This window comes from Papilio polytes, unplaced genomic scaffold (assembly GCF_000836215.1).
Source record: "Papilio polytes unplaced genomic scaffold, Ppol_1.0 DF824191.1, whole genome shotgun sequence".
Taxonomy (NCBI): Eukaryota; Metazoa; Arthropoda; class Insecta; order Lepidoptera; family Papilionidae; genus Papilio; species Papilio polytes.
The window spans coordinates 562,787-584,123 of NW_013525013.1; the positions used below are offsets into that span (position 1 = coordinate 562,787).

The 21,337-nt window shown below is 34.3% G+C and overlaps 1 protein-coding gene across 2 annotated transcripts in view; it reads right to left on the reverse strand.

The window, feature by feature from the left end:
* LOC106110767 (potassium voltage-gated channel protein Shaw-like) overlaps positions 1–21,337 on the reverse strand; it is an 82,628-nt gene that overhangs the window by 32,898 nt on the left and 28,393 nt on the right. For both annotated transcript variants that reach the window (XM_013292668.1, XM_013292667.1), the window contains exon 3: positions 6,494–6,626. In XM_013292668.1, coding sequence (XP_013148122.1) covers positions 6,494–6,626 — 133 coding nt within the window. The remainder of the gene's footprint in view (positions 1–6,493; positions 6,627–21,337) is intronic.

A 21,337-nucleotide genomic window follows, 5' to 3' on the forward strand; every position in this document is an offset into this window, starting at 1 on the left:
AAATAAGGGTGTTGCATTAGCTCGACGACACGACGGCCATATTGGTAAAATTATTCTGTGCAAATTGGAAGAAAACATACGAGAAAATGAAGACTATATTTTACTAAAGCATAACATGGCTGTGACGCCCATATTCATAATCTAACTAATATTATAAACGCAAAGGTTTTGATGGATGGATGGATGTTTGTTGCAGTTTATTAACGACTGGACTGGCTGAACGGATCTCAATGAAATTTGACGTAGTCTGGAAGAACACATAGGCTACTTGCTTTTGTTTTTTTTTAATTCCACGAGGACGGAGTCGCGAGCGAAAGCTAGTAATATTATAAATGCGAAAATTTAGATAGATGAATGGATGTTTGTTAGAGTTTGTAGCCTAAACGGCAGAACGGATTTCGATGAAGGTATAAATGTTAGGGATAGCCTGGAAGAACACATAGGTTGCTCAATTTTTTTAATACCACGCCGACGGAGTCGTTGTCGAAAACAGGAATATTGTGTGTACAAGGTCATAGTCTTAAAGCAATAATCGTGTTCGTAGGAAGTTTATGTCGTGGCAATTATTCCCAACGTTAACTGGATAACGAGTTTCTCATTACACTTTTAACAGTTTCAAACTCGTTAAATTATGTATAAGTATTTCGGTTATATAATAATTTTTGATTAAACAATAAACTTGATTTATTAATCGTTGGATTCTTAGTGGAATTTAATGAGAATTTATAATTAAATTTCCCTTTTTATGTTTAAACGAAGATAGAAAAGGCGTATTGTAAGAATGAAGTTTGTAAATGTGGTCAAAAATCAAACGTTAAAATAAGCCTTAAGACGGAAGGGTAATATAATTATGTTTACAATTTTATTAACAAATTACCACATCCGAAATTCGTAACTCATTTTGTATATAACTTAAAACAAGCCGGCAACTGAGACGTCTACAGAGGACAAGAAAATGTTATTATAATTTTGTCTTAATTGTTACAGAGTTAAAAGTTATGCGAATTAATTATTAATTTTATGTGTGAAGAAGACTACCTAATCACTTATGAACAATCATTCTAACAATTTTTGTTGGTGCAAGATCTTGTTACAAATCATACTAATATTATTTGATGGATGGATGGATGGATGTTTGTTAGAGTTTGTAGTCTAAACAGCTGAACGGATTTCGATAAAATTTGGCATAGATGTAGAGGATAGTCTGGAAGAACACACAGGCACACTTTGTTTTTTTTTTAATTACACGCGGACGGAGTTGCGGACGAAATCTAGTTAATTCATAGAATAGTCTTATATAAAACGAAAAAAATAATCTTAACAAGCTCAACATGGCATATTTATCTCTTTAAATTTATAACAGAGTGTAATATTAAAATGTGTATATAAACCTAACAATATACGTACCATCTGTTCAACATAAAAACATGAAAATCATAACTAATGTTACCGGAAACTGGCCTACATTTTCATATTTTTTTATACCCCTATTTCGCATAAATGGTATTGAAAAAATGTTCTAAATGAGCTTTCTCATTGTTGCTACAAATGTTAGAATGGAAATGGTTTTTATTTCAACAATATTCTATGCAAGCTTCAAAATGACTTTCATTTTGGCCTTATTTTTTCATAAGGGCCGAAAGGGTCACGTGGTATAAAACAATACCCATTGTTCACATATTCACAGCACTAATTAAGTATAAAAGTGTTATTTACTAGATCTCAGTTCGCGAGCTCTTGTTCATTTATTTGAATGCGTGTGTTTTATTATAAAAATAATACATAAGATTTCTATATATATAACTAGCTTTTACTCGTTACTTCGTGCGTGAAATTAAAAAAATATATCCTATGTTACTCAGTGATAACGTAGCTTTTTAACGGTGAAAGAATTTTCAAAATCGGCCCACTAGTTTTGAGTTATTTCAATACATACAAAAATACAAATCTTTCCTTTTTTTTATAATACAAGTTGGCAAACGAGCAAGCGCCCACCTGAATCCACCGAAATAGAAAGCGACCGCTGCCCATAGACAGTTGCCTACTCTTGATTGACGGAGGAGGAGACGCACATAAAGAGGACATTTGCCCTTTCTATGTGTCTCCTCCACCGTCAAATCCACTTTTCCTTCCCATCCTTTCCTCTTAAGAAAAGGGTGAAAAGAGAAAGGGACTAAAATTAGGCCTCCGGCACCACACTCATCAGACGAAACGTGGAATTGCTTTCACTTCACGCCTGTTTTCTGTGTGGACGTGGTATCACACCGGGCGAGCCAGCCCATTAGTGCGAAGATGTTAAAGCGGGCTCTACCACTGTTAAACTGTGGTAGAGCCCACTGTCCTCTTTATAATATTAGTATAGAAGTATAGATTACAACTCCAATACATTTAACGTCTTTCACACTAAGTGCCATTTAACTGCAATCAGAAATAGCTTACAAACAGAAGTGAACATTTCCCCATTAGGTAAATGAGTGAGGTTGTCTTCAATTAGTTGCAAGGAGGTGCATTCATTAGCCGAGGTTGGTGGCACGTTAACTGAGAAGAGCAGAGTAACTACTACGTAATTGAATTGATGTTAGTATGAAACAGTACATATAATAACAGGTATTTAATTTGTCAATCAATTGCCGTACTCTGTTTTGATGGTTACTTAAGCTATCCCTTAATATACACTTAGTAACCTCTAATCAATATATGAGATGTCTTTCTTGACCATTAAACAACCCTAAGGGTGCTAAGATTTATAATTCTTTATAGTTATGTTATTGTTTTTAGCATAACTTAAAATATTAATAAAATAATGGAAAAAAGAAAAGAAAAAAAATGTTTAGATGGATGTATGGAAGGATGGATGTTTGTTAGAGTTTGTAGCCTAAATGGCTGAAGGGATTTCGATGAAATTTGGCATTGATGTAGAGGATAGTCTGGAAGAACACATAGGTTACTTGCTTTTGATTTTTTTTAATTCCGCGCGAACGGGGACGCGGGCGAATGCTAGTGTATAATAAAAAATAGGAACTCATTAATGTAATAAGAATTACACAGCCAAAAAAAAAAAAGAAAAAAATCAATTTACTGTGGCAAAAAGAATACGGACCATGTGTCTGTAGATGTTGATAAAAAAAAGCTTTATAATTCACTATATTCCAATTATTCAGTTAATTATTCGTATTTAGTCATGAACATGTTGAAACAGATTAATTATTAGCACAAACCATGAACTAATTTATGTATACAAGCTCGCCACATAATCAGTTTAGTATTACAAACGGAATTCGAATGAATTATTTGAAACTCGGAAACCGGCAATGCGGGATTTGTTCACGCCGGAAACATGTTAGTTTAGCCATAAATAGGGATTAAAAGATTAAACAAAGAATTTTATTTGTTAAGCAATTTTTAAGGCCAATTTAAATATTTTAAAAACGTCACTCATTTTTTTAATACTTAACTAGCTTTCTCTCGCGACTCCGTCCATGTTGAATTAAAATAAAAACAATAGCATGTAGCGTGTATTTTTCAGACTATGCTCTACATCTGCCTCAAATTTTATTGAAATCCGTTCAGCAGTTTAGGCTATAAACTCTAACAAAGATCCATCCATCCATCTAAACTTTCGCATTTATAATATTAGTAAGAAAGAGATAAATAACGGTACCAGAATCATGAATTTCTTACTTTGAAATAAACCAAGATTTTACAACAACCTTTCTCTAGAGTAATTTGTACAGAAATGTAGAGTTTTTCATTTTTAGAACAAGCAAAATGCATTCCCGTACTTATCCATCTTGGTAAGTATTCTCTTTGTGATGCAATAATCTAGTCAAAGTTCAAAGCTTTATGTTGTTTTCGTTTAACTAAGTAAAGTGTACATTTATCTAATCTTTATTTATTTTTGTTTTTTTATATCATAAGGTGACAAACGAGTAAGCGGCCCCTTGAATCTGCCAAAATATCGAAGCGACCACTGTCCATAGACATCCGCAATTGCAGATGCGTTGCCTACCCTTATCCGACGGAGGAGGAGACGCACATAAATAGGATATTTCCCCTTGTATCCGTCTCCTCCACCGTCAAATCCACTTCCCCATCCCATCCTCTCCTTATAAGAAAAGGTTGGTAAAGAGTAAGGGACTTAAATTAGGCCTTCGGCAACATACTCATTAAACGAAACACGGAATTGCTTCCACTTCACTCCTGTCTTCTGTGTGGTCGTGGTATTACACCGGGCGTGCCGGCCCATTTGTGCTAAGATGTTAAAGCGCTACCACTGTTAAAAATACATATACTTATAAAAATAAAGAAAATGATTTTTCTTCAATTCTTAGCAACCGTAACTGGCACTTAGTTTACCATAATTAACATTTCAAACAATGTATTTCAATATGTTAATAACAAATTACTAACAACAATTTCAAGTTTAACACGACCTGACATTAAGACGGGACGGACCGTGATTGATTAGGGACCACTTAGTAACTACATTGTAGTTACCGAGTAATTACTATACGTGACATCGTTCCAAACACGGTAAATTGTTATCTGTAGAGTAATTGGTATATCTTAGTAATAATAATGCAAAAGTTTTGATGGATGGATGTATGTTGTTTATCGCCTAAACTGCTGATTTTTATAATAATAGGTGGAAAACGAGCAAGCTGCCACCTGAATTCACCGAAATGGAAAGCGACCGCTGCCCATAAACAGTAGCAATTGCAGATGCTTTGCCTACCCTTAATTGAGGGAGGAGGAGACGCACATAAAGAGGACATTTCCCCTTTTTATGCGTCTCCTCCACCGTCAAATCCACTTTCCCTCGCCATTCTTTCCTCTTAAGCAAAGGGTGGAAAAGGACTATAATTGGGCCTCCGGCACTACACTCATCAGACTAAACGCGGCATTGCTTCCACTTCACACCTGTGTTCTGTGTGGTCGAGGTATTACGTGGTATAACGTGCGAAGATGTTAGAGCGGGCTCTACCACTGTTAAATGAATAGATCTCCATAAAACATAGTCTGGAACACATAAGCTAATCACTTTTATTTTGTTTTTATCACGGATGGAATCGCAGGCGAAAATTAGTAAAACGATAAATGTTAGAAGTAAACCTTGTAATTGTCACTAATTGGTTCAACTGTAAATAAACCTTACACTGTAATCTTTATGTTTAAAGTTTTAATAAAAATGCACAGTCGTATAGATCTCGTAAATTAAAAATATGAAATTAAAAACAGTGAATCATAAAGTTTTAAGTCCGCCCCTGTAGTTTATTGCAAATCTCGTAAAAGTTTTCCAGCCTTGAACTCTTATAGATTTTTTTCGTTGCCGTTTTTTATTTAACAGCGCTTTCAGACTTTAGTGTTTCAAGTTCATAACGCAATATTCGATATTGCTTTTTTATACCGAAGCACTTTCACAACAGGAAGATAATGTCAAAAATTGAATACTTTCAAAACTAGGATGCAACCATCAATCGTTATTAAGTAATTAAATACCGCTAATGTAATGTTTAGAAATACCAAAGTAATGTAAAGTATTAAAATGTATGAACAAAAGATTCGTGCTGTCTGGAGACTTAGGACAAGGAAGGCCGACCCCAAATAACTGGGAAAACCCAAAGATAGAAGAACAAGAAAAAATGAACATAATGTTATAGTACAAAAAGTTTCAGTTACTAGGAAGAATTTTTATTGTACAAACATTCCCAATAGTCCCCAAAACAAGCTGCCAAAATTTCATCAAAACCTATCAAACAGTTTAGGAACACATGAGTAACAAACATTGATTCTTATAAAGCTGTTCCATTTGAATGAAAAACATTTCCAAATCTAATCTAGAGGATGCCTCCTTCACTCAACGTTTATATTAAAATGACATAAGCCAATTACGGGCTCCTCGAGATTTTGTTTCCGACTTTTGGATTTCATTTTAACGACAGCTCAACAGTTTTGATATAACGTTGTTTCGTCGAAATATTAACAAGAGTCGTAAAAATTATTTTTACGTTTATTTCACAAGATCTGTGTTATTTACCTAAGTATTTAGTAAAACTGTTTTTAATAGATACTCTTAGGGCATGTCCCACCAAATTGTAAATTGTCTGATGACAATGCAACCATGATGTCATATTTAACCTCTCTGAGCTATCAGGCAGTGGTGGGAGAGACCCTTAATCTGTGAAAGGTATTGTATAGGTATAATAGAATTTTTCTGATTATCGGTTTGTCTGTGAGTTCGTGCTTGCTAATCTTAAAAGTGGATTTATTAATTTAACTAACTTTAATTTAAATATATTCTCATAAAAATCACTTAATTTTTAGCGTTTGTGTGCAATCAGTGCGCAAATAAAGAAGTTATTCGAGTTAAAATTATCAGCATTCAAATGTTTGTTATCCAATGTAAGATGATCTCAGATTGTTTGATTAACTAATCTAAATAAGTATCAGCTTAGCATGGACAATCCTCAGATGCTGTAGAAACTGTATTTACCTGCGTATCTCTGTGTATGCTGTATGTAGACCAGCAGCAAGGCTCCACCTGGTTGGAGTCCAGCCCCCAGAACTCCAGCTCCTCCTCGAACAGCGGCCCGCACACATTGGTCGGGTAGTGGAGTTTCCCTGTCCTGCCACAAACGAATAGTATTAAGCAAGTAATATAGTGCAATCTGATTGCTATTTTATTTGACAAGGCGCTTAATAAAAAAGGCGCCTAACACAACTAATGCTTCAACACAAGTTATAACATGTTGCTTTATTTAGCAGGATTGACAATGAAAGAGATAATGCTACTTGCACAGTTTAGATAGTAATAATCACTTAACATTTGGCGAACAAACAAACGTTTAACAAGCAAAAAGATTAAAATATTTTATGGCAAAGATCCAAAACAATTCTAGTATAGATTTCGCATACAGGTTACTTATTATTAATTTTTTTGCCATTTTCGTTCCAATAATTGACGTTTTTACCCAAATAGATAAAAGGTAAATAATTGTTCGTTTTGTTATAATACAAAGAAGCATCATAAATCAAAAGCAGAAAGTACAAAGGTACTGTAAAGCTCATGTTCCCTTTAATGGGGAGTCTTTGATCGCAGCCGCCCTCGGCACTTCGATACGACTAGCAACCTCTTTGTTTGCTTACCCTGTGGCATTTACAAAATTGGTAAAAAAACTCTTGAGGCTCAAATCCACCAAACATTTTGAATTCAATTTCAAGTTTTATCTTCCATGCGATGAAACTAACAAAAAGTCATTTTATGTCTATGAATAATATTGTAGGTAACGATATTATATTACGTAATACATCCATACTAATATTACAAAGAGGAAAGATTTGTATTTTTTGATTTTTTATATATTGAAATAACTCAAAAACTACTTTACCAATTTCAAAAATTTTTTCACCATTAAAAAGCTGCGTTATCGCTGAATAATATAGGCTACATTTTTTAATTTCACGTGGACCATGTCGCGAGCAATTTAGCATTTTATTAATATTAAAATTAAGTGACACTTAATCATCGTAACAATAATGTAAGAAACCAGTCATATGTCTAAAATCCAATTACAAACATATTTTGACCTTCGTAATGTAACTCGCGGGAAATACACAGAAGTTCTCACAAAGACGTAATACGTGTCGAGATACTTGTTAATGGTCATAAAATTCAGTGCACGACACAAAAGAAACTTATAATGATGTAACTCCGCTGACATTAAGTTGTTCAGACCTCTAGAGGAAACCTTATTCAGGCTTGTTTTTCTAACGAAATCACGTAGAAAAGGTACAAAACCAGCGAAACCAAAGGTTAAATAAAATAAGATGGGATTTTCAATTTCCTCTACAATATAACATTTGTGTAAAACCTTAAGAGCGGGTCCACACCTTTCATTAATATATCGCACAACTGTTGTGCGATTGTCGATTGTTTTGCAGCCAATTCAATTGTTTAGTTGCACAACTAAAATCGTGTAGTCTATATAAGCTCATAGAAATCAAAGCGATATTAACAGTTATGCGAGTTTCATCAAAGGTGTGTGCACGCTATAAGTAAAACAAAATCAGATATGTGTGAAGTCAACCCGCATTGGACTCGTGTGGTTGACTATGACCTAGGCACACCTTATTTAGTGTAGGCGCCGAGGTCCTTAGCAACAGACGTTTCCTTACAAAATATTTTAGACGAAATATATTAAAACCTTCAAAAGATTATACAAATAAAAAATAAAACATATTATACGATTCATGAAAACGTATCTAAAGGCTGGCGCAGGAGGTGAAGTGATCAATTTAGTTTTATTGGCGCGTTTACGATAAGCGGCCGAGAGTTATTATGATTGGTACAGTGTTTACCGTTCCAGCCTTATTAGGAGGGATATAGGATCTGTTACGAGACGCCCTTTATCTACTTCTGATTGTGAAGGTCAGTTTTCAAGGTTAGTTCGAATATTAGAAGGCATGGGAAGACCACACTTAAATTTATACCAGTAGTTTTTAACACTTGGGGCTTGAAGACTCTCATACCTGGGACAGAACAGATTACTTCTCGAATGCATGTTACTGAAGATATCGTAAGTATTTGTTATCAAAAAATATTCCATCTCTACATTTTTCTCGTTAAAAATATATCCGAGTAGTCTAATGCATGCAGCATTCAATGTCCAAGTGAATTTCAATTTCCATTGAAAATGAATCCGAATAGCAAACAGAGAGCAGATCTGAGCAAACCTCTTTGTGCGGATACCGGCCAGTAAATGCGCTGCGAATTATATTCAAAGCTTCCATTATATTCCAAGTCTCTTCAATAGTTTTTTAACTTGAATTTTACATTATAACTCAAAAAGTATTACTTACCAGTCCGCAACTTTCTCCACATGGTATTAAAAAATAGTAAAAAATGTAGCCTATGTTACTCAATGATAATGTAGCTTTTTAATGATTAAAGAATTTTTGTAATCGACCCAGTAGTTGAGTTATTTCAATACATACAAAAATACATATAATTCTTTTTTACATATTAGTATAGATGGCCTTTGAAAAGCGCAACGTTTAGTAAGCTATGTTTGTGTGATTGTATTACTTATTGTCGCACTTAGGGTAGATTATCAGTTACTAAGAGTCCTTCTTTTTTAGTATTCTAAAGATATATTCCTGACTTCATAGATCATGTTTCAATAAGGTTAGTTATGGTAAAATGCTAGTTAACACGCAGGCGAGTTAAACATATACTTTTAATTTTCGTTTACAGAGAAGTTAATATTTTAATGAAGTCTTAAACAAACCGTATGTAAATTTGAAATAAAATCCAGACTCACGAAAACCGACAACACTTTGGTACGTTGAAGGTATATTCTGTTGTTAAAATACTAGGGGAATATTAACTTATTCCATTTGAGAGGAAAGCTTTGAGGTTTTGTTGGCAAAGTTTGTACATCGACCAACTCTCGAATATTAGTTGAAATTACTTTTAGGTTTAATGGTAGGGTTGTGTGTTTGTACATTTATATCGGTAGGGAAACAATTTAAATGTTATTGAAGTGATTCTTTAATCGATAGTTTTAATTTAAAAAAGGGAACCTGATTAACTTTGCTATTACACTCAGAGAAAATTGCAATTCGAATGAAACCTTATAATTTAAAATCGGTCAAGGACTACACTAGCGAGTCTTAATGTTAACCCTTACGTACACAACGCAAATCTTTGAAACCAGCATCGCAATCTTATGTCGCTAGTATCGCGTAGCGTGCACAAGCGATTTAAAATTGTCAACTCTATTGATTTGCTTCACCATATTTACAATCGCAGCGACTTTTCTCAACGATCTTTACAAATATGTTTCAAGCTACTTACTGGTTTTGGTGACGGCAGAATATTGACGAAGTAAATACGTAACTTTATGTCATACATAGCGACTAATATAAGAAGGTTTCGAAATTTTACTCTGCATTATAGACTGACCTATGATACAACGTCACACGGACTATTTAGATAAAATACAAATTCTAGATTCACCTACGAAGACACTAACACGCTATAATCTGCAATGGAGTTCTGACCTTACTATACCTTAAATGGGATCCATTAGGCATTTAACATACGAAATAAAATAGGACCTAAGATGAATGCATTCCGCTGAGGAACGCATAAAATCGCGGAACACGGACACAAAATTTATTACTGCAAAATCGTAATAATACCTTCCATATCTCATCTGTCAGTGGTACGCGGGCCGATATAAATTTTCTAATATCCTTCGCTATATCCGCCCATACACGTGATATGAAACGAGCGCCAGTTATGTCGTAAACTCTTTTTCAGGCCGAAAGTGGTACTTGAAAATTGGAACATTCGAAATTGAACCTTAACTGCAAAACTTTAGAGTAATTTTACAATAACGGTGTGTTAGTTATAAAATCTGTTAGTGCTTTTGCCACTGTCGTACACTGTTTAAAGTCGATTATTAGTAACGATAGTAATGCCTATTCGTGTTGAATATATTTGGAATAATTATTATTTAAAAATCCTTTAATTTTGCACTGTCAAAGAAATAAGATACGTCACATGTACGACATCGTTGCAATTTAATTTTCTGAATAGTTATCTTACTAATATTATAAATGCGAAAGCTTAGATGAATGGTTGTTTGTAATAGTTTGTGGCCGAAACAGCTAAACTGATCTTGATTAAATTTGGAATAGATGTATAGGATAGTCTAAGAACATGTCTACCATTGATCCTGGGAATAGTTACTGCTCCTGTGGGATACTTTATTTTTTTATTTTCGTGTTTAATCGGTAATTTTATAACGGTTAAATATTCTTAAAAAACACATATCTAGACAAGTCTGGAATAACATTTAGAATACGATTCATATCTGAAAAAAGTCAGGTTCCCGAGGGATATGTAGTTTTTTTCGTATATTTTTAAATGCTGTGCGTACGAAGTCATGGGCAACTGCTGTTTTAAATAAAAATCGAAGTTGTAAATCCAAGTTAGATTCATCTGTAACCGCAATGAAATTAGGTTTCTCCAACTGCGTACATATCATTAAATAAACATTTTTATATTTTATTTAACACTGCCATGTTATTATAGCAACCAGTAAATATTACCGCTTAACATTTTATCTACTTTTAATACATTGATCAAATAACGCCCTACGTATATTGGCCCAATTTTTCTTTGTACAGTTAGGCAATCTGTTGGTGTTTCGCCTCAAAAGCCGTCATTTCAACGTTTTGTACGCATTGAGACGACGTATAACAATAACCAATAGAACGCAACATTGTCTATACTCAAAAAGGTCGAGGAATTGCTTATTATCATCCAATAATTAAACAAATCAGAACCCATCGCAGAACGGACACTGGAGTGGCGGCCACGGATAGGCCTCCCGCAAGATGGACCGATGACCTTGTCAATGTTGCGGGAGTGCATTGGATGCGGGCGGCACAGAATAATGGACGACCTATGGGTGCCAAAGATGATGATGATGATGAATTAAACAAATTGCTGCTACTTGGCTATTTGTAAGCAGTGGAGGAGTTTTGTTGCAAGAACCAGGAACTTTTTCTTAACTTTAACACCGCGGTATTCCACGACTGTACATTAATGATAAATAATGTGATAAGGCAAGTTCTAAGAAGGCTCCCCTATAATCTTGTTTGTTTAATTGCTTTAATTATCTCCTATATTACAGAAGATACTTCGTTAAGAACAAAGTAACGTCGGCAAAAAAAGAAGTTGAAAAAAAGCAGCTTTTCCTTATATACTAGCTGTTGCTCGTGACTTCGCCCGAGTGAAATTAAAAATTAAAATAAAATACATTCTATGTTACTCACTGTTAACGTAGCTTTTTAATGGTGAAAGAATTTTTGAAATCGGTACAGTAGTTTTTGAGTTATTTCATTACATATAAAAATACAAATATTTTCTCTTTATAATATTAGTATAGAAAAAACGAAATTAATTCTGATTATTCAGCTGCAAATAAAAACGTCAATCATTGTGGTAGGTACAATTAATCAAAGTCTCTTTAAAATGAGAAAATAAACATAGTAGTAAATGTAAAAAACAGTATTCTGTAAAATCTGCTCTGAGCTTCGTATTTAAATTTGCCAAACGTATATTCGGGCTCAACGATGCCCTCAGGGCCCCTATAGCTTTTACGTAAGCAAATGTTTTATTCCAAAGGATAAAACGTACAAAATACATATGTTACTATACTAACAGTCTTTGCTAATAATTCACGTATGTATATTAGTAGAAATCATACATCGTTAGAAAGGTAGTTTATCTGTGAGTAACATGGACTACGTTTTTTCATTATTTTTTCAATTTCACGTAGACAAAGTCGAGAGCAACATCTTGTCTATACTTTAAATTACGGAGAGAGACAGAGAGAGAGAGAGAGAGAGAGAGAGAGAGGAGAGAGGAATTTGTATGTGTTGAAATAACTTAAAACTACTGGACCGATTTCAAAAATTCTTTCACAGTTAAAAAGCTACGTTATCACTGGTTAACATTGGCTATGTTTTTTTGCTAGTTTAAAATAATTTAAGAATTGAATCCATCATCCTAGCCTTCTCCCCACATAAGGTCAGCACAGTACTATTATCTGAATTAACTGCCTTCTTACTTTGACACAAGCTCTACTAAATCTGAATTTTTGAGGTTATCTAAAATAATAATCGATTTTAGATTAACTTAATAGTGAATATAAATATTTTTACTGGTATTGAAATGGCGTCAATATTGCCCAATGAATTACCATGTCAAAGTTTCTCTATATGCGTGAATAAGGGAGATGCTACAATGAGCAGGATAACTATGTTATATGGTTACAGTAAAAGGCGACAAACATACAACTATGTTTATTATGCCATTCATCTTAACATTATAAATGCGAAAGTTTAGATGGGTGGATGTTTGTTAGAGTTTGTAGCCTAAACTGCTAAATTTGACGGAAAAGTAGAGAGTAGTCTGAAAGAAACACAGGCTACTTGATTTTGTTTTTTTTTTTTAATTCCACATGGACGGAGTCGTGGGCGGAAATAGATTTGTCTATAAAAATCGAGATAGTAATGTTTTTGTACAGCTATTCCGGGATTCCTAGTCATTGTAATAATAATCTAGTAGAGTTTACTTGTAGAATATTATTTTTACTTCTCCCAAGAAACTCTTTTGCATAGTGAGTGTACATTATTTAACAGTAATAAATATATCGAGCAATACTTTAGTATGTTGATATTGAAACGGGTTATTTCTCTCGGGAGCCGCGGTCCCGAAGTATGAAAATATTTTAACAGTCAACAGTCTCAGGAGCGATTTTAACTTCAAAATTAAAAAGAAAAACGTTAAAATAAATACTAAGAAAACCTTTTTTGATTAATGCATACTACAATTAAATAAATATTATTAGAAAATTAAGTAAAACGATAAAGTTTCAGGAGGAATTATTTTAGCCCTTTTTCATTCCTATATTTTGTAAATGGTGAGAAGTGGAAGCTAATTTGACAGAGGTGTAGACGCATAGGAAGAGGAAATATCCCTTTTATATGCGTCTCCTCTTCCGTAGATTGATGGTAGGCAAAGCATCCGTAACTGTGGACCTTTATAGATTGCTGTCGCGTCACCATTTCATCGAATTCACGTGGCTAAAAAATAACTAACATTGACATTTCTTCTTCTTCTTCCTTAGCTCTACAGCCCTTTGTGGACCTTGGCAAGCATTTTTTTCCACTTCCGTCTATTAGTGGCTACCGATTTCCAGTTTGTTATGCCAACATTCTTTGCGTCACGATTTACACCGTCTACCCATTTCAACTTTGGTCTTCCTCGACCTCGACGACCTTCAGGGTTGGTCGCCATAAGGGATTTTGGCATCCCGACTTTGTCCATCCTCTGCACGTGACCAGCCCATTTGATCCTGGTTAGCTTTTTACATTGATATTCAATCTTAATAAATTCTTTAGTCAATGTATGACAAATTTATGAATAAGTAAGAATGTTAAGAAACAATATTCATTATTTTTAATAACAAAGCATAGTTTAATTATACATTTATCTGAAAACTATTCATACCGTGTAGAACGAAGTCATTGTGAAATTTCGATTTCGTCCTCACAAACCCGTCCTGCCTACATCACAAATAACCCTGAGGCACCGAACTACAGTTTATGTTTACATTTCATTCCCATAAAATAACTTAGAACCTTCACTGAGACGAGTTTATTTCCCCCGGGCGACAGTCCCCTACGTTGACACAGTCGCTGAACAAAGTCACAATGACTATAGTACCAAAGTCATCAACGTAACCGAAAGTTTATTATAAAATATAGCTCAAGCATTGATTTAAGATCAAAGAGTAAACACATCTAACTAATTATAAATGCGAAAGTTTAGATGGATGGATGTTTGTTACAGTTTGTAGCCTAAACGGCTCAATCGATTTCGATGAAATTTGGCATAGACGTAAAGAATAGTCTGGAAGAACACATAAGCTACTCACTTTTTGACCGAATTCCCAAAAGAAGGAGAGTAACTACTCAATTGATGAAAGAATTTTTTAAACCGGCCTAGCATATTTTGACTTATTGAAATACAAAATGCAAAAATACAAATCTTTCCTCTGTACAATATTAGTACATATATATAGATTCCTTTTTATATAACTAACTTGATTAAAAAGTCAACTTTGGTATATTAAGCATTTTGATAACTTTAAGTAAAAACTAGGATACAGTTACACAGCAAATTATTTAGCGACGTGCTATTCACGGAGAACCTCTTTGAACCTTCGTCATCATACTGGGCTTTGACATGTCACAATGATATACTGATGTATAAAGAAATTATATCATGCCTTTTAAAATAACATCTAAAAGTTAAAGTTAACTGCATTAGGAGGTGTATATTTTTTATACCATAATGGCAAATGAGCAAGCGGCCACCTAAATCCACCAAAATGGAAAGCGACCGCTGCCCACAAACATCGGCAATTGCAGATGCGTTGGCTACTCTTAAACGATGGAGGCGGAGATGCACGTAAAGAGGACATTTCCCTTTCCTTATGCGTCTCCTCCACCGTCAAATCCACTTTTCCTTCCTATCCTTTCCTGTTAAAGAACTAACTAAGGATTTATTTGCAATAGGAGGTATATTTAACAAGAGTAATCTAGAGAATGTGAGTGTTAAATCTCTGAGTACGGAACCTATTAAGTAGGCTAAATGGGTTAGAACAGTGTAGCGGAGCCGTTGAAATATCAGTACAGCAATTATTTCATACTGAAGTACTATTATGGCAGAACACATTCGAATTGTAACTACTGGACTATGTTACCTGAGTATTCTACCTACGTGTGAAACAGTACAAGACATTTGTATGTATTTTTTTTAGATTTTAGTGCAATCAAAATGCTATCAACGCAATTTACAATCAGTTCTGTTCTATATCAGTCGCTTTAGCTGCGATAAACCACCGACATTTATTACTGTTACGTTGCCTATTTACAAGTTCAAAGCTATGGTTTTTAAAATTAATCTAATTGCGTTTTATTACATTTGTAGACTTGACTCTTACGTCAGAGATCTATGTTACGTCAAGCAATTATTTATTCATAATTAAAAACGTCTAATAGCCGGTTTCCCAGCTGCGTTGAACTGCCCGTTAGTGTTTTTGGTTCGATAACTTCATGAAATGTGTTTCCGAACTACGTAACTTGAGTTCTACTCCATTGAAAGTTAGGTCAACCCAACACTACTGAACGATTAAATAAATGGAAACTTTTGAAACCCAGCATAAGTAAAGCATAATTTAGGAGTAGTCTAAAGCAATAAAACGATCGTTTTTTACAATTATAAAATACTTTTGGTATCTTAAGAAGACAAACATGACTCGTATAGAATGAAGTTAGCTGCGAATGTGTGTGAAGTTATTATTCTGCTATCAACTAACTTCTCTCCTAATATACCAATTACTATCGCTATGAGATATAAAGCAAAGAATGTTTACGTTCTTTACTTATAGAAATTAAAAAACTGAATCTATACTAGCATTATAAAGAGAATAGATTTGTGTCTTTGTACGTATTGAAATAACTTAAAAACTACTGATCCGATTTCAAGAATTCCTACACTATTAAAAAGCTACATAATCATTGAATATCATAGGCCATGTTTTTTAAATTAATTTTTAATCACGCGAACGATGTCGCGAGCAACTGCTAGTTAATTAATACACTGTTAAATTTGTTTATCTGATCAATGTTCAACCGAAAAGATACGTTGTATCATAAATGTTATTAAATCTTCAATATTCATGAATATTCATCTTTCAAACAGCACAAAGACTCTCGGCGGAGCAATTTGTGATCAAGTCATCGAGAATTTATGGAGAATCTATTTGAGACTTATTTATTCAGCTTAAACAAAATAAAAGATATTCTGATTTTGTGTATTGAAGATAAATATTAATCAAATTAGTGAGTTACTAGCTTACCGCAACTCCGTCCGGGTGGCATTAAAGAAACAAAACTGAGTAGCCTATGTGTTCTTTCAGACTAACATTTACGTCTATACCAAATTTCATCGAGATCCATTTAGCCGTTTAGGGTACAAACTCAAACAAACATCCATCCTTCCAACCATCCATCTTAACCTTCGCATTTATATTAATAAGACATCAACCTACGCCGTAATAATCTTCCTAAAGTTGTCGCTTTCCTGCCATTTTTACGCTATTAAAAAAGTATAAGAAATAGGATTATATTTATTAACGGAGGCTCCGTTTGTGTTTATAAACCTTTCAGAGATAAGCCATCACTTCCACTTCACGCTTAACTTTTGTATAGTGGTAAAAGGTAATTTAAAGTCAAGTCTATAGTTTACGTGGTTTTTGTAAACTGTTTTGCAGACAGTCGCAATGTTGGCTAAACATTTTGTTTTATCTCTGCCTGCACTATATCGATGTAACAGGTTTATTGTTACATTTATTGTTTGTAATTAATGTTACAATCGGCAGTTAAACAACAGTTTATGTCGCTATAAAAACTAAACGGACGTTTTGCTAGAAAAATGTTACTACGAAAATTTGCATTTCAAGAAACTGTTTTTGCTAGATATCTAATTGAGGGGGATGCTTTCAAACGCTTCTATACATCCTCACTAAGGGGCTCTGAGTCTAGGACGTTGGCCCAATGCGCGTTGACTTCACACATATCTTTGAAAATCGTTAATATCTGCAGCTTGCCCCATGTTTTCTAGTAAGAAAGAAACTTCTCTGTAAAAGCTCTTGCTCACCTTTGACTAAACTATCGCACAACTGTTTGCTCTCGCTTTGATTCCTATGAGCTTATATGGAGGTGCGCACACTACTCGATTTTTAGTTGTGCAACTAAACAGTTGAATTGGCAGCGAAACAATCGACAATCGCACAACATACAATGTTCGTAAGATACAGGTTTCTTACCACGATTGGGTCGTTTTAGCTCCTCTCTTAGCTTTAAATTGTCGAGTGCCTGGAATCCAGTAAACCAGTATTACAACACAACTGGACAGCAGCCAACTTCAAGCGCGCGCACAAGTGTGGACACCGTGTAGTTTGTCGACAGAAAACATCTAGTGTTTAGTGAAAACAAGGACAGTAATAGTAGTGGTCGCCGTATCAGGAGAAAAGTAGACCGATATGGCTTCGTGTAACATTTTTTGTTTCCCAATACCGCATAACTTCAGTCAGCCCGTGAACATGGGGCATACAACTGTGCCGAAATATCGGGAGCTAAAACAACCCAATCTTGGTAAGAAACCCGTATCTTACGGACATTATAATTGTAAAAACCACGGCAGTTTACAGTTATAAATCACACAACAGTGGTGCGCTAGTTTCGACAAGGGTCTTTCTATCAATCAAACTATGAAATATAATCTGACTGGAATTTAACACAGAGCATTCGTCAGTTGTGCCTTCTGAAGTAGAAAGCAAATAACTAACGTACATTTGTTACGTCGAGTGAAATTTACGATTGCGCTCAAACTCGGCTACAATACGAGTGTGTGCGACATATGACTAAGAGCAATTGAGTGTATAATCACATATTTCCTTAAGCAAATGAACTGTAACTATGGCACTAAAATTCATTACTTAAGTCCTTTAATGTGCAGTATTGATAGTAAGAGAAGTTCCTTATTTATTACTTAAAACTTAAAAATGTGGTTACCAAAGTTTTAAGTGAATATTTCTAGTGATTATTAAAAAGACTCTTGTGCATCTCACTATTACCTAACTTAAGAATGTTGAAAGAAATAAATTTATAAATAACTGTAACTATTTTTTTAACAAATACATGAGAGCATATTTCGGTGTGCTTTTTTGGTTAAAATTTCTATCTTTAATATCTTACTAATGTTATAAATGCAAAAGTTAAAATGGATGAATATTGGTTAGAAGACTCCGGACGGCTCTACGGATGCAGTACATAGTCGAGAAGAACACATACTTCTATTTGATATTTTAATTCTGCGCAGTCACGGGCGTAAGCTACTTTTCCATAAATTTTTATACTAACAAACTAGGTTTTTAAAATAATAAAAGTAAGCTAAACCAGATGTTATCAGGTTTAATAGAATTTGTGTGGAAACAGTAAACAATACGGATTGCTCAGTTAGCGAGAAGTTTGACAACAAAATACTTTCAAATCTCAAATCGTACTGTCGACATTTTCCGCTTGTTGACTTCAGAAACATTGTTTTACAATTATTTATTGGTACTTTAAAATATGAATTCAAAATGAAAATTTTACTAAAATAATATGCATTGAATTTAAACTTTACAGTCAGTATATTGATATATTTAAAGATTAAAATGCCTCCACAAAAACTAAAATTAAATTTCAGAATTCTATGTTATCTCATCATCATTCACTTGCCCTTATCCCTTACGGAGGGTCGGCACAGTATGTGCTGCTCTTCCATACATCTCTATCAGCCGTCATATCTGAATTCACTCCTTTCTTAAGCACAATCCATCCATACTTTCTTCGGTATTCTCTACCTTTGTAGCCATCCACATTCAATCCCTTCCTTCTTATCTAATTTTAACAAAAATATGGTAATGTGTATTTAATTATATTTATTTTCAACAGACTGTACTTGTTTCATGTGATATGTTGGCTTTATTCATTAAATAAATAAAACGTTATTTTTTTTGTGGGAAAAGAACTTTAAAACTCTAAACATCAGAAAATAACCAACATTTAACAATGTACACGAAATTTAAATAGACATTATAAACATCAATAAAGTAATTTAGACTCTAATATGATAAAACATGAGAATGATTAAATACATATTACATTTCCATTAATATTCACAACATAAAACAATGTTTTCAGAATTAATAAATCATGCATGAATTGGGTCAACGTAAGTGACATGTTTGTGAGCGCAGTCAATTAAGTCTCTGTTACTGTAATGGTGAGTAATGGACTGTAATATGTGTTAACTAAATTTCATCCCCGACTTTGTCCGCGTGGTATTAAAAAAAACGAAACCAAGTAGCATATGTGTTCTTCCAGACTATCCTCTACATGTATGCCAAATTTCATTGAGATCCATCCAGCAGTTTAGGCCACATCTAACAAACATCCTCGGAGCCTATTTTAGGGCTGACTAGGATATAGTCAACCACGCTGGCCAAGTGCGGGTTGGTTGACTTCACACATATCTTTAAATTTCTTCGCCGATATGTGCAGGTTTCATCACGATGTTTTCCTTCACCGTAAGAACGGCGAATAAATTATGTACATATGATAATTCGGAAAATCAAATATCACATTTGTAGACGGCGGGATTCGAACCCAAGACCTGTAGATTAAGCCACCGAGCCACCGAGTTCTGGAAGTGTAAAACATGTAGAGAAATCTCTATAAATAGTAAAGAAGATACTTAGAAAATTAAGTAACTAATGATCACATTAATGTATGTCGTTTTTCCCTCAATTGACCCACTTTCTTATAAACGCTTTGTATTCATTATCTCCCCTTTATTTGCACATTTAATTGTTTTCCTTAACTTACACAGTAAAAAGGACACATTCACACAGTACAAGGATTAGCCATATAGCAAGAGTAGCCAATGCTATGGGCCCCGTGAATTTCGAGGCCCGCGCTCCCACGCCTGTCTGACAGAATTAAAAAATCCTAAAATTGAGAACCTAAAAACAAGAGTCCCTTAACAGAATTTACTACAGACCCCGCGTAGGACTAACCCGGCAGCGGCACAATGACGAAGTTCTTTAGGCATTTCGTAGTTAGATGTGCAATGTATATTCAACAATTAGCTAAGATACAAACGGACGGCATTCACGACTGGTCGGTAACTAAGTTCCAATTATACTCTACTAATGTGAGTGTTTTGATGGGTGTATGTTTACGTATCTCCTAAACGTCTGAACGGAACTGGACGAAATTTAGTAGAGATATTTTCCGTAGAAGACATAAGCTACTTAAGTTTTTTTTTTTATTTCAGGACGGAGTCGAGAGCAAAATGTAGTCTATAACAAGCTTTAAATATAACCAAAGAATACAGCGATTTAAAAATAGATTTTGCACCATCTCTGGATGTTTGTTATCGATTGCAGTGCCATCTATTCTATTCGATTGTATAGTTTTAGTGTACCGCAATAGAAAATCAAGCGACGAAACGATACAGAAAGTTGTAAAACTTTTAGATCACTATAAAGTTGCAGACCTCGCGACAACAATGTTCATCGTAAAATTGAATTTTGAACGTATTGTGAACTGTTGTATTTTACATTTACAAGAAGAAAGTAGATTACAAAACTCACACAGAAACGTTTATACCCGTTTTTAAGCAGATAGAAAGATGAAAGGATTGTTAAAGAGTTACAGAATGTTATGGCGAAAATACACATGCCAGTTAATAGGCATGCCAGCTATTAGCGCAATTTATTCACAGATGCCAGTAAAATGTCAACGAGATCAAATGGGACAGGACGTGTGAGTATCAATTATCGTAAACCCTCTCAGTTTCTCAAATAATTTGCACTTAGCTGTGACTAATTCAAACAGAGCGCGCGCACATCTTTGACTAAACTATCTCAGAACTGTAACGCGATTGTCAATTGTTTCGCAGCTCAACTGTTTATTTGTACAACGAAAATCGAGTAGTGTGCGCACCTCCATATAACCCTATAGGAATCAAAGCAAAACTAAACAGTTGTGCGATAGTTGTAAAAATGTAATCGTTAGTTCTATTATTAAATACTTCTTGTTTTATAATTGAGGTGATACCAAGGATTTTGATTTTTTTTTT